Genomic DNA, 13706 nt, shown 5'->3' on the forward strand with positions numbered 1-13706 from the left:
AAAAAGATGTGGAGTAAATGAGAAGGTCGGGTGCAGGTCTTCTAATAGGGTCCGACACAAACCCCAAGCTACATTATCGATCAGCGGTGAAGCAGCACTCCGTTTAGTAAAGATAAGAAATTTTTATCCCACCATAGTTATGTGACGTTTCGCTTTCTCCATAAAGGCATTATCAAGCATGCTTGATATGTCGCATAACTATGGTGGAATAATTTTTTTTTTAATCTTTACTAAACGGAGTGCTGCTTCACCGCTGATCGATAATGTAATTGGGGGAAGTATAATGACTATGTCATTAATTTGAGGGTATACACTCCTTATGCAGTTTACATGCAGACTAGTGAATTATAAAATAGTAATAATTAGTAATAAAAAGTTGTTCTGTGAAACTTATCCAAGTGTTTTTCATACAGATAATGTGAACTAATGTAATAATTTATGTATTTGTCTTTGATATAAGTCATCAGCTGGCTGGTCACAGTTGGTTTACATTTTTGCTTGTAACTTGTGCTGCCATTTCCACACAATGTCCACATAGGATACCTGAAGCATGATAGACAGGCTATGGCATCACAAACATTACAACACAACTATGGTATAGCTGCTTTACACTTATTTTCATCAGAATCAATAAGTAAACAGTTTTGTGTCCCTTCTGCTGTTGTATATTAATGTAGTGGATTTACAGGGTCCACAGGTATCCAGTGACCATGCCCCTCCTCCCGGATTCCAGCCTTCTGCATCACTTTTCTGTCTGACACATGAGGAATTTGAAACTTTTTCTTAGTCCCTTGCAGCCCATAGTCAAGACAAGCAATCTTTACAAAGATGACCTGGAAGCAAGTTTTATTTCTGGCAGTTTCAACAACATTGGTGCTTCTTGCAGGTAAATCTTCTAAATCTAATGACTAGAATAAATATTAGGAGTCTTTTAATATTATAGTCTAATAATTTGTTTTATTTTACCATACAATATAATATATTGTGTGTGTAGAATATTTGGCACAATAAGTGAAGATTTTCTGGATGGAAGAATAACTGATACATTGTGTGATGTATCTGCATATGAGGGGTCTATCTGATACACTGTGCGATATATCATCTATGAGCTCTACTATGAGCGTTTTTCTGTAACATTGTAATAATGTATCTGCCTATAAAGGGGTCTATCTGATATGCTGTGTAATGTATCTGCCTATGAGGGGTCTGTCTGATACATTGTGTGATATATCTTCTATGAGCTGTAACATTGTTTAATGTATCTGTCTATAAGGGGTCTATCTGATTTTGAGGGGGGGGGGGTCTATCTGATATGCTGTGTGATGTATCTGCCTATGAGGGGTCTATCTTCTGTGAGCTGTAACATTGTTTAATGTATCTGCCTATAAGGGCTTTATTTGATTTTTTTTTTTTTGGGGGGGGGGGGTCTATCCTATATGCTGTGTGATGTATCTGCCTATGAGGGGTCTGTCTGATACATTTTGTGATATATCTTCTATGAGCTGTAACATTGTTTAATGTATCTGCCTATAATGGGTCTATCTGACATGCTGTGTGATGTATCTGCCCTTGAGGGGTCTATCTTCTATGAGCCTATAAGGGATTTATTTGATTGGGGGGGGGTCTATCTTATATGCTGTGTGATGTATCTGCCTATGTGGGGTCTGACAGAAGATACATTGTGTGATATCTTGATTATGTCTATGGGAGCTCTGTATGATGTATCTGATTATGGGGGGGTCCATCCCATACATTGCATAGTTATTCTGAGTATAAGAGGTATGACAGGTACAGTGAGTGATCAATCATATGACGTGTCCCTTTGCATTGTCTTTATAAAAGTACGTTTTAGTTTTAACAGTGTGTTATGTGCCATGTTTAGCAATGAAGAATCACTATGTAATGAATGAATTTTTTAGGTCCTAATTGGAACACAGTGTATGATAACGCATTATTGCAGCTATATCAGTAAACATGATACATTTACTTATAAGATAATGTTTTTACTGGTGCATAAGTTGAGTGCTGAATTGCAAACAGCACAGCTACATTTGTAGATTATACTTTGCATTATATATTATATTATTATACATGAATATTGTGACTATGTTTCTGGAGCTTTGAGTTCATACTTCATTTCTAATATAGTCTTATAATCTTACCGTTCTATATGGAAGTGCAGATGTACATTTGATCTTTCTAATTCCTTGCTTACTAGTTTTCCAGGCTAGTGAAGGCGCTGCAGTAAGAAACAGTGATGACGGGGCAGCGGATAGGAAAGAAAGTAAGTATTGTACACAGACTGTAAGCTGTACTAAAAGTTGTCATACGCCTACATTTAGAAATCTACAGGCATCTTGTTCGGATTGTTAGATATTAATCTAAAATAAAAATATAAACTATATTATATACTATTCAAATATTGTAGAATTGAGTGCAAACTTTGCAATCCATTAAAAGTGATCTTTTCACAGGTTTGAAGAAGATTTTCATGCAGGAATCTGAGGCTTCAAACTTCTTCAAGAAACGTGGCAAGAGATCAACTAAATCCCAGGATGAAATAAACGGTGAGGGTATTTGCTTTGTGGATAAAATGTTTACTTTTCTACTTCCCGGTTTCCTTGAAATTGTCCAGTACTCCTGCTGTAACCATAACGGCATACATAGCTGGAGGGAATGTCAAGATGCTTGTTACTGGACCCAGGGCCAGGACAATAATAAATCTGTATTTGAAGCACCATATTGTTCGACAGCACTTTACAGATAATTAGGTACATATATAAACAAAATAAGACATATTCGCCTTAATGTGGACCTCTCTGATGTTCTTTGTAAGTGATAGGTTAATGGCCATTTTTCTAAATTCGCTATTTGGTTAAAGGAACTACTAAGCTCCTCAGGCTCCATTGTCATAATTGCCCCAACCACAGGCCCACAAACAGCTCACAGGAGCCAAGCGCAGGGATCCTACATATGAGTGGCAAGAGTTAAGGGCCACAATTCTCTGTATGGATGACAGGAGTAGAGACTAAGGATCCTTCATATGGACATCAGGAGCAGAATTGAGGGATCCTCTATATTTATCTGATGTAGTAATGTGGCCCTAGGTCTTTGCCTCCTTCCCACACAGCCAGAACCCCCAGGTCCCCTCACACAGCCTACAACCACAGACCCCATTCTCACACAGCCAGTATCCCCACACAGTCAGCATATGTACCCCTGTAGCACACAGAATCATTCTGCGCAACCCAGGAAGAAATAGCATCAAAAATAAATACTGTTTCCCCCTAGGCAGCAGGACCTGCAATGATGTAATCACAGGTCCTGAAGGATGAGTTATTACCTGATTGGGCACTGGGAGGCTATTAAATGCCCCAGTAGCCCCTACAGTTAATTTACAAATGACTAAAATAAAGTTTTTGAACAAATTTGGTTAGGTTCCAATATTATTAAATTATAGATTAGGGCAGAGGCAGGCAGGAGGAATCTACTTCTGATGGTAGATTCCTCACGGTAGGTTTCCTTTAAGTAATTGCTAGAACCACCACAATAACCGCAGGATTAGCGCACATAAACCTTCAGGTATTTTGTTAGCAATTACTTAGAAAATATTGATGTCTGCTAATAGTTTATCTAGACATGTCATAAATGGTCTTCCATACATAAGCCTTTTTCCTTTGACTGTCAGGTATTCCACCTCCAGGGCTGTTTTTCTCTGTACAATGAAGGACTCTTTTTACTTATGCTGTATGTGTGTATAGACAGAGCAGCAGCGAGTCTGGTATGTGCTGGGCAGCACCAGGAGGTGCAGGGCAGCACGGAGAAAATACTGAGGCTTCTACTATTCTTACCTAGAGCTCACATTTCAGGACACGTCTCCTATGAGCTGCTGGCTGTCCTGTACCTATCTTACTACAGGAGCCTTTGTGTGAAATGTTACAACACTTAAGTGTTATGCTTTTTTAACGTGAGGTTTTTATGCTTCTGAAGTAAATAGATTACACTTTGACCTTTTCTAGAGAGTTGCTTTGTCATATCAATCAACAATATTTGTAAGTAATAGGGTGGCATGAAAGCAAGTCAATGGGTGACATATCATCTGCTGCCTCTTTTCAGCTGTTGGGATACTTGTGTGTTTTTATGTATCTCAGTCTTAGATACATTAGAAAATGTGTGTATTTTTTAGGTGATGTGAGTTTGCACATGATTTTTGTGACTTTTTAGGCGATATATATAGAAGTAAGTATGGGTCAGTTGTACTTCGATTTGCATGTAAAAAGTCTCACAAATAGGGGTGAAGGTTGCGCAAAAAAAAGAAAACCTCTATCTTGAAAAGATACATTAGGAACAAACACACAGCAAACGTCTTAACACTCTGGCGCAGTCACAAAAAATTAAAAATATTTACAATATGCAAATAAAACGGGGAAAAACACAGAAATGCAATTTTATGACATATATTATTTTCTGTTACAACACAGAAAATCTACTGTATGAACATACCCTTAGGGTGAGCCCCGTTGCCACAGACAAAAGCAGCAGGAGCATACACTCTATTAGGTACACCATGCTAGTAACGGGTTGGACCCCCTTTTGCCTTCAGAACTGCCTCAATTCTTTGTGGCATAGATTCAACAAGGTGCTGGAAGCATTCCTCAGAGATTTTGGTCCATATTGACATGATGGCATCACACAGTTGTAGCAGATTTGTCGGCTGCACATCCATGATGCGAATCTCCCGTTCCACCACATCCCAAAGATGCTCTATTGGATTGAGATCTGGTGACTGTGGAGGCCATTTGAGTACAGTGACCTCATTGTCATGTTCAAGAAACCAGTCTGAGATGATTCCAGCTTTATGACATGGCGCATTATCCTGCTGAAAGTAGCCATCAGATGTTGGGTACATTGTGGTCATAAAGGGATGGACATGGTCAGCAAGAATACTCAGGTAGGCTGTGGCGTTGCAATAATGCTCAAATTGGTACCAAGGGGCCCAAAGAGTGGCAAGAAAATATTCCCCACACCATGACACCACCACCACCAGCCTGAACCGTTGATACAAGGCAGGATGGATCCATGCTTTCATGTTGTTGACGCCAAATTCTGACCCTACCATCCGAATGTCGCAGCAGAAATCGAGACTCATCAGACCAGGCAACATTTTTCCAATCTTCTACTGTCCAATTTCAATGAGCTTGTGCAAATTGTAGCCTCAGTTTCCTGTTCTTAGCTGAAAGGAGTGGCACCCGGTGTGGTCTTCTGCTGCTGTAGCCCATCTGCCTCAAAGTTCGACGTACTGTGCGTTCAGAGATGCTCTTCTGCCTACCTTGGTTGTAACGGGTGGTGATTTCAGTCACTGTTGCCTTTCTATCAGCTCGAACCAGTCTGCCCATTCTCCTCTGACCTCTGGCATCAACAAGGCATTTCCGCCCACAGAACTGCCGCTCACTGGATGTTTTTTCTTTTTCGGACCATTTTCTGTAAACCCTAGAGATGGTTGTGCGTGAAAAACCCAGTAGATCAGCAGTTTCTGAAATACTCAGACCAGCCCTTCTGGCACCAACAACCATGCCACGTTCAAAGGCACTCAAATCACCTTTACTGATGCTCGGTTTGAACTGCAGGAGATTGTCTTGACCATGTCTACATGCCTAAATGCACTGAGTTGCCGCCATGTGATTGGCTGATTAGAAATTAAGTGTTAACGAGCAGTTGGACAGGTGTACCTAATAAAGTGGCCGGTGAGTGTATATTACTATCAATGTAAAATGCTTATATCATTGAAACCTTCTCCCACAAAAAAACTAATTCGGCGGAATTAATTAAATATTATTGTTGCCTTAGAGGCCAAAATACTAAATTTGCAGCTTTAATAATTTCTTGAAGAAACTTACGGTGACTAGAGAAATGTTTGCATGACCATACATATATTATAGTAGGCAGACTATTAGCTCAATAAATTACATCTCAGTCTTGGTAGCATTGACATGGTTGGTAAACTGAAGCAGTAAGATGTGCCACAAACATCCAGTGAACATGCCAGAGGACTATAGAGTCCATATAATTATGGTGAAGAGGAATGCCTTTTCATGTTTCATTCAACCAAGATATTAAGTTCTTGTGAGAGCTTTCTAAAACCACTGATGTCTGAATAGGGCCTTAATGTTCATGTAATACCACCAAAATACAATTGAAAAAGATCAAAATAGTTCATTTTTTTGCTCTTTAATGTACACTCTGCCCCCCATCTTGACAGGGAAAAAAAACAGAAATGTAGATATTTTTGCTTGTTTATTAAATAAAAAAAACTGAAATATCACATTGTCCTAAGTATTCAGAACCTTTATTTATGAGTAGAAGCAGCTTTTGAGCTAGTACAGCCATGAGAGTTCCCTCAGGCTGGTTGGGGAAAATTGGTGGAAGCCAAGTCTTTCCAAAGATGCTAAATTGTGTTTAGGTCAGAACTCTGGCTGGGCCACAGAGTTGTTCTGAAGCCACTGCTCTGTTATTTTGGTTGTGTACATAGGGTCATTGTCTTGTTGGAAGGGGAACCTTTGGCTCAGTCTGAGGTCCAGAGTACTCTGGAAAAGGTTTTCATCCAGGATATCTCTCTATTTTTTAAATTCATATTTCCTTCGATTGCAAGCATTTGTCCTATCCCTGCAGCTGAAATACCCCATAGCATGATGCTGCCACCACGTTTAACTGTTGGGATTGTATTTGGCAGGTGATGAGCAGTGCCTGGTTTTCTCCACACATACCGCTTACGGCAAAAAGTTCAGTCTTTGTCTCATCAGTCCATAGAATGATATTTCTCATAGTCTGGGAGCCCTCATGTGTTTTTTGCAAACCATATTAGGGCTTTCATATATCTTGCACTGAGGATAGGCTTCCGTCTGCGTACTCTACTCTGCCTCAGTGATCTTGGTGTTCTTTTTTACCTCTATCACCAAGGCTCTTCTCTCACAATTGCTTAGTTTGGCTGGACAGCCAGGTCGAGGAACACTTGTGTTCATCCCAAACTTCTTCCATTTAAGGATTATGGAGGCCACTGTGCTCTTAGGAACCTTAAATGCTACAGAAACTGTTCTGTAACCTTGGCCAGATCTGTGCCTTGCTATAATTCTGTCTCTGGGCATCTGCTTATACTTCATCATTCTCATGTGCTCTGACATGCACTGTGAGCTATGAGGTGAGCTGTGAGGTCTTATATTGACAGGCGTGTGTGCCGTTTCTAATCACGTTCAATGAGTTTAATTAAACACAGCTGGACTCCAATGAAGGATTAGAACCATCTCAAGGAGGACCAGAAAAAAAGAGGACAGCATGTGTGCATAAATACGTGTCACAGCAAAGGGTCTGAGTGTTTATGAACAAGTGATATTTCAGTTTTTCTTGTTTAATAAATTAGCAAAAGTTTCTACATTTCTGATTTTTTTCTGTCAAGATGGGGTGCAGAGTGTACATTAATTAGCAAAAAAAAAAAAACTTTTTTGAGTTTACCAATTGGCTGCAATGAAACAAAGATTGAAAAATTTAAAGGGGTCTGAATATTTTCTGTACCCAATGTATACTGTATCTCAGTAATGTACTTCACATTAAACTGCTGGCACTACTTTATAACATAACTGGAAAACCCATTTAAAGGCTATGTAAATGTTCTGAGGCATTTTGCATTGCATCTATTTATGATATAAAATAATTTCCATAAAAGATTTTTGCTCAAATTTCCTTTTTTTTCTATAGAGGCTTTTCCTCTCTGCCCCACTGCAGGTTGTTGTTTTCTGGAGTGATATCTGTAAGGCTACATTCACACCGATATACGTCCCCCATACACTTCTATGGGCTCCCCCATACACGTGCGGGACCGTACCACTCCGTAGCCCGGGAAAAGATAGGACATGTCCTATCTTTTCCAGTGTCACGGCGCCATGCGCCATATGTTCCTGTGGAGAGGGACGGGGGTGAGCAGTGCTCCTCCTCTCCCCGCGTGCTGCCGTGTGCCCACTATGCTACGGTACGGCGGGCAACGGCAGTGTGCATGTAGCCTAAGACTGTCAGTCAGAATTCTCACTGTTCATATTGCATATTTCTTCTATACAAAAAGTATACATTGCCTTTAAAGTTTTCTTTAGGCCGGCGGGACACATGGTGTTTTAAACACGTTTTTGGGCTGTTTTTAAGCAGTCTGTTAAAAAACACATGCGTTTTTGACCGGTTTACCAATTATCTTAAGTAAAATGGGTCAAAAACGCATGCGTTTTCCAAAACGAGTGCGTTTAACGGACTGCTTAAATACGGACCAAAAACAGGTTCAAAACACCACATGTGCTGCTGGCCTAAGGCTACATTTGCAACACCTCCCACCCCCCTGGAGAGTGACATGAACATGTATGAAGATGTTGGTGGAGGGCAGCTTGTAGGCTGGGACTGGAGTGGCTGGCATGTTAGCACTATGTCCTATGGTAGGCCTCATCCACCCCAGGGGGAGGCAAAGAAAACTAAAGAGTTTGTAAAATAACTCACAATTACATTTAAAATCTCATTAAAAAAATCTCTTTTAACTGCAGCAGATTATTTAAGTGTCATATTGTAGTGTATATTGTGTCATTGGCAGGAGAGCGCAACTCACACATCAATCACAATTGAAAAAGACTCCATGGGCAGACAGCTCACACAACTGGCAATGGAATCCACACCTATGTGCATGAGCCCATAGAAGTAAATCGCAATGTGTGCTAACTATAGAAAATTCGAGTTGCTGTGAAACACAACAGTTGAGGACAGTAAACTTGCCTAATTACATTGCGGTTAACATTTGAATTGACCAAATGCAACAATTAACACAATGTTTCCGCATGTTAATATTTCATTTACAAAAGTGTTAACGTGATGTTAACACATGCGTTAACATTGTGTTTTGCAAGCACAAATGTTAAATCTCCTCTCAGCTGTAAACACCATGTGTAAATGCAGCCCTACTTCAGGCTTACTTTTCAGTCACCCATTTGTTGGCTTGGTTGTTCACCAAAAATCAAAAAAAATTTGGCACCATAGAAAGTAATTTACACTTTTAGAGTGGTAACCTCGGCACTGATCTATTATGTTGTTAACCACTACATAATATGACATAAAGTTGTTTTTAAAAAAAATTCTTATTTTTGATATTTCCAAAGAGAAAATATTCAAATCAGTTTAACTTTACAACCTTTTACAATCTTTCTTTATTTTCCTTGTGTGCCAGCTGAGAACCGCCAAAGACTGGCAGCAGACGAACGCAGGAGAGAGTACTACGAGGAGCAAAGGAATGAGTATGAGAACTTTGTTGAAGAAGAGCAGGATGGTGAGTTTTTCATATTTAGTCCAAAAGTCTACTTCAAAAATAAAGGTATGAAGGCAACATAACTGGGAAACCCGTCACCCTAGGAACAGCCCACCTAGATAAGAAAATAGTATGCAATAGTAATTGAGGATGCCTTAAGAACCCTCTCCCACAGTTCACATATGTTTGGCTAATAGAAACAAGTTACAGCCACAAAGACTCGTTTGCCACCCTTAATTGCCAGGGGGTCAGTTACTACCAAACCATCGACAGAGCACTGTAGTAGGCTAAAACCTAACCTAACACAATACAATGGCAACATAAATCAATGAAATAAAGTGATAAAAGCCTGAACATGTTCTTAAACGGGTATTCCCATCCCATTAATTTGCCATATGTAAACATTTCTTCAATTGGATGTTATTTAAAAAAGTGTTCCTGTGTGAAGTTAATTTCTCATAAATGTAGACATGTTGTCCCTTAGAAATGACCACCTCACATTTTGACAGCGGTGGCCAGATATGCGCTATAGAGTTCTGCCTGACCCGCTGGGTGCAGCAATCATTACTACAGGACGGCTGTGGGACCTGCAGCAACTGCTTGGACTTTTAATATTTCAGAAACCTTTTGTTTCTTTGTGCAATCCCTTCGGCAGAGGTGGCCGTATCCAGGGACAGTCTTGTTTCTAAGGGACCATATGACTACATTTATGGGAAATTATCTTCACACAGGAACATTTTTTTTAATAACATCCAATTGAAGAAATGTTTATATATGGAAGATTAATGAAACTGAATGTGAATGCCTAGACAAGAATACCCCATTAAGATTGCCAGTTATAGAAGAGGACAGTCTTGTGTCATCGCCAAATGGACAGGAGCAATAGGAATCCTTTGATTGTGAGGGAGTAGCTAGTTCACCTTGCTCGCTAAACTGACACTTCAGTACCCCAAACTCTCGCCCTTACTAGGGCAGTACCTAGATTCTGTCCCTTTATGGCCGTGTTGACCCCATCAGCAAAATCGTTATGCTCTGATGATGTTGATGGCATCAGATGGCATTATCGGAGAATATTGATTTAGCTGATATACATGTGTTTTGCAAATTTGTTTAAAAAAAAGCACCATGTGACCCCACCCATAACCTGGTGGGGCTGGTCCAGTAGTAGAGATTGGGGGAGAAGGTATTCCAGCTGTGCTGCAGGAGAAAGTCTTGTTCACAAAAATATTGTTCACAATATAAAATAAAAACTTAAACAAGGTGGATTATTCCAATTTCCTTATATATACCAATTATTATTAAGGAAAAAGGACTACATTTTATTTCTCTGTGGGATGTTTTGTCTCTTAAGGACAATAAACATGTATAGAAAAATAAATTTGGAGTAACATGTTGAAAGGTGTCAGATAATTACTAGGACTCTATAGGAACCTGCCTCTAACTGTATTTGTGAAAAATGTGGTGACGGGTTCCCTTTAATTACAGACGTTTTTCTGATATGCAAATTAGCTTTTGTGATTTGTGTCTGATCTTTGTGACTATCCTCTCTCTCAGGCTGGCAGTGAACCACGCCCCATTATTTTGACTGACAAATCCGCGTCTCTTCAAATCACTGCTCTGCCTCCTTGTACTTAGGGACTGTCTGCTAATATTCAACTGCTGGCATATAAAGCTCTATGTACAGATGGGAAATATTGTATCAATTTTTTTCACGGTGTCTTGTGTTACATTCATGACATGTGACCAGTGACATCATCACAGGTCCATTAGCCTTCTAACAATAGCAAACTGTACAGCATGTATGTGACTACTTGAAATCACAGCAGCCTCCACGGAGGATGAGGAGGAGTAGAAGTCCATTGAGTCTGTTGTGACTTCATTTGGTTAGATACATGCATGGGGTACAGTTTGCTTTTATTAAGAGGCTAAAGTACCTGAAATGCTGTCACTCTGGTCACATGACATAAACGGTGACCAGTAAGGAGGCATAAGGGGATGGGGAGTATTAGATGGGAGGGTCCCCCCTCTGATGCCAGGTAATACAAGATAAAATCATTTTTAGCTTAAGAAGAAGGGTGTCAGTCAGTTATTAGGGCTCTATAGCAGTGGTTCTCAACCTTTGTAATGCTGTGACCCCGCAATACAGTTACTCATGTTGCGGTGACCCCAAACCATGCGATTTTCAGTAAAAACACAATAAAATTGTGGCTCCAAAGGCTTTAGGCGACCCCTGTGTTTTGGTCGCTCCACCCCTACTGGGGTCACGACCCACAGGTTGAGAACCACTGCTCTATAGGAACCTGTCACTGGCTGTATATGTGCAAATAGTAAACAATAATTGAAGAATCCAATTCTTATAATCTTTCTCTCACATTTACAGTATGATTGGGCTTTTGTTTTGATAAAGGCTATGAGTCTTATGATTATTATTTACGGAACAAAATTGAAAAAGAATATAATTTCTTTTATATATTACAAAAAATATTTGTAATATTAGCTTGATTTTGCCACATGCAATGTATTTTAATGCTGAACCTTACATGACATGTTTTGCGATACATTAGGAACACAAGACATCTCTTATTCAATGCCCCATATAAAGGGCCGATGGTTTCATTCTGAAACAGCAAAGAAGCGTCTCAAAACTGGACTGAGAGGAACTGTAATGTTTTGTTTAAACTAGTTTTTTCAACAGAAATGTGTTTTTTTTTCCACTTGGCATGTGTTATATTTTCCTAAAAGTTGTAGTTTCCATTAAAATATCAGTAGATGTGTATATAAACAAGCCACTAGAAACTGTGATTTAATATGTAATGCGGCTAGACAGTAATAATCAAATACATGACGTTTGTGGAGATCCCCTTATACCAATATTTCAGAAAGAGACTACCGTATTTGTTTCTAGTTTCTCGTGATTTAATATTTATATTACAAAATTCTGAACCAGTTCCAATCTAGAGGTAAACTTGTAAGAAGGAAATTAGGATACGAACAGGAGGCACTCGAGTAAAAGGAATTGGAAAAGATCAGTTATGATGGTAAAACTGAATGTTACAAGCTATAAACTAATATTATAAAAAATAAATAAAAATCCATTTCCTTAAACTTTGGTTTGTAGTTTACAGCTGCCACTCTTATAATTTATTCTTTTTATCTAGCCTTTCAAGCTAGTTTTCTAGTGAAGAAAAAAAGTAGCAATTTTGGCACAGACCATGGTCATGCTAAATAGTGACCTCTAGCATGTTTTTTCAAATCACTTGTGACTTTTGAGAAGAGTCGTGGAAGTGGGATCTGGATTAGGGTGGTCCATGGATGGCTTGGCCGGATATATTTGCTATAAGGTGCACCAGAAAACCGCAGGAGCCTAAGTAGAGTCATTTGATAGCACTTCGCTGGTGCAATTACAGTTCTGGTACCCTGGATGCCTCAGCATTATTAAGAGGGCAAAACCACCGAATTCTGTTAATCTCCCCTGATTGCACGAGATCTATCAAAACTGGTGCATGAAGTACCATGATTCTAGAGCAAAAGTGATAAAACAGCTAACATAAGCTCACCAATCTTTTCCCCTTTGTCTACAGAACAAGAAGAACGTACACGTGAGCAAGTTGAACAGTGGCGTCAGTGGCATTATGATGGACTGTCTCCTTCCTACCTTTACCAACGTCAAAACATTTAAAATGTATAGAATTAATGTATATAGGACAATTTGCAATCAATTGCTCATTAATAAAGTTCTGCTTTAGCTCAGCAGTACTAGTAGCCAAAGACTAAAGGATGTAATGGTAGATTTACCAAATGTTTTTGCTTACACTTTGTCTTTTTGTAAAATTTATTTCTCCTACAAAGCTCTCTTGCAAGAAAATGCTATACAAAGTTTTATCACATATTACAATGAAACATAGTGGGGGAAGGCTTAATGTGTGTGGGTCGGAGTTTAGAAGCAATTTATAAATGTAAAGAGATTGTTCAACCCAAATAAATGGTGGAAATAATATGCTACTATCTCATCATTGTCATTTACTGACAGAGTGTTTCCAAGTTGGGGGGGGGGGGGGGACAGGATATTAGGTCACTTACCAATATATGTCTATTAAAAGTTTTGCATCTCAATAATTATTGATAGGTAAAGTGAAGCCTCCTGTCTTTTACCTCACCAGCCAGACGTTCCCGAGGTGAGCTATCACACTGCAGGGACCTTATAATAAAAACTTAAAAATAGGAAAATCTTTACCATAACAGTGCAAATATATCACTGGATACTAAACTGCATCAACGTCTCCATATGCATGTAAGATCTGTACAATGCGTATTCTACTCAGTTCTTAAGCCTCTCACCCATCTACTGTCAGTTTTAGTTCAGGTGTCATACAGCATTCAA

At 39.3% G+C, this 13706-nt stretch overlaps 1 protein-coding gene across 1 annotated transcript; it reads left to right on the plus strand.

Moving 5' to 3' along the window:
* Nucleotides 1-720: 720 nt before the first annotated feature.
* UCMA (upper zone of growth plate and cartilage matrix associated) lies at nt 721-13322 on the plus strand. The gene is made up of 5 exons (XM_072147333.1): nt 721-886; nt 2219-2284; nt 2475-2567; nt 9248-9346; nt 12907-13322. The coding sequence occupies exons 1-5, from the start codon at nt 829-831 to the stop codon at nt 13002-13004; spliced, it is 414 nt and encodes a 137-aa protein (XP_072003434.1). The 5' UTR covers nt 721-828; the 3' UTR covers nt 13005-13322.
* Nucleotides 13323-13706: the final 384 nt, after the last annotated feature.

Source organism: Engystomops pustulosus, chromosome 4 (genome assembly GCF_040894005.1).
Source record: "Engystomops pustulosus chromosome 4, aEngPut4.maternal, whole genome shotgun sequence".
NCBI lineage: Eukaryota > Metazoa > Chordata > Amphibia > Anura > Leptodactylidae > Engystomops > Engystomops pustulosus.

Coding starts and splice junctions, on each gene's coding strand:
- UCMA (XM_072147333.1), top strand. CDS start 829: ATGACCTGGAAGCAAGTTTTATTTCTGGCAGTTTCAACAACATTGGTG. Junction 2,568..9,247: donor ATCCCAGGATGAAATAAACG/GTGAGGGTATTT, acceptor CTTGTGTGCCAG/CTGAGAACCGCCAAAGACTG. Junction 9,347..12,906: donor TGTTGAAGAAGAGCAGGATG/GTGAGTTTTTCA, acceptor CTTTGTCTACAG/AACAAGAAGAACGTACACGT.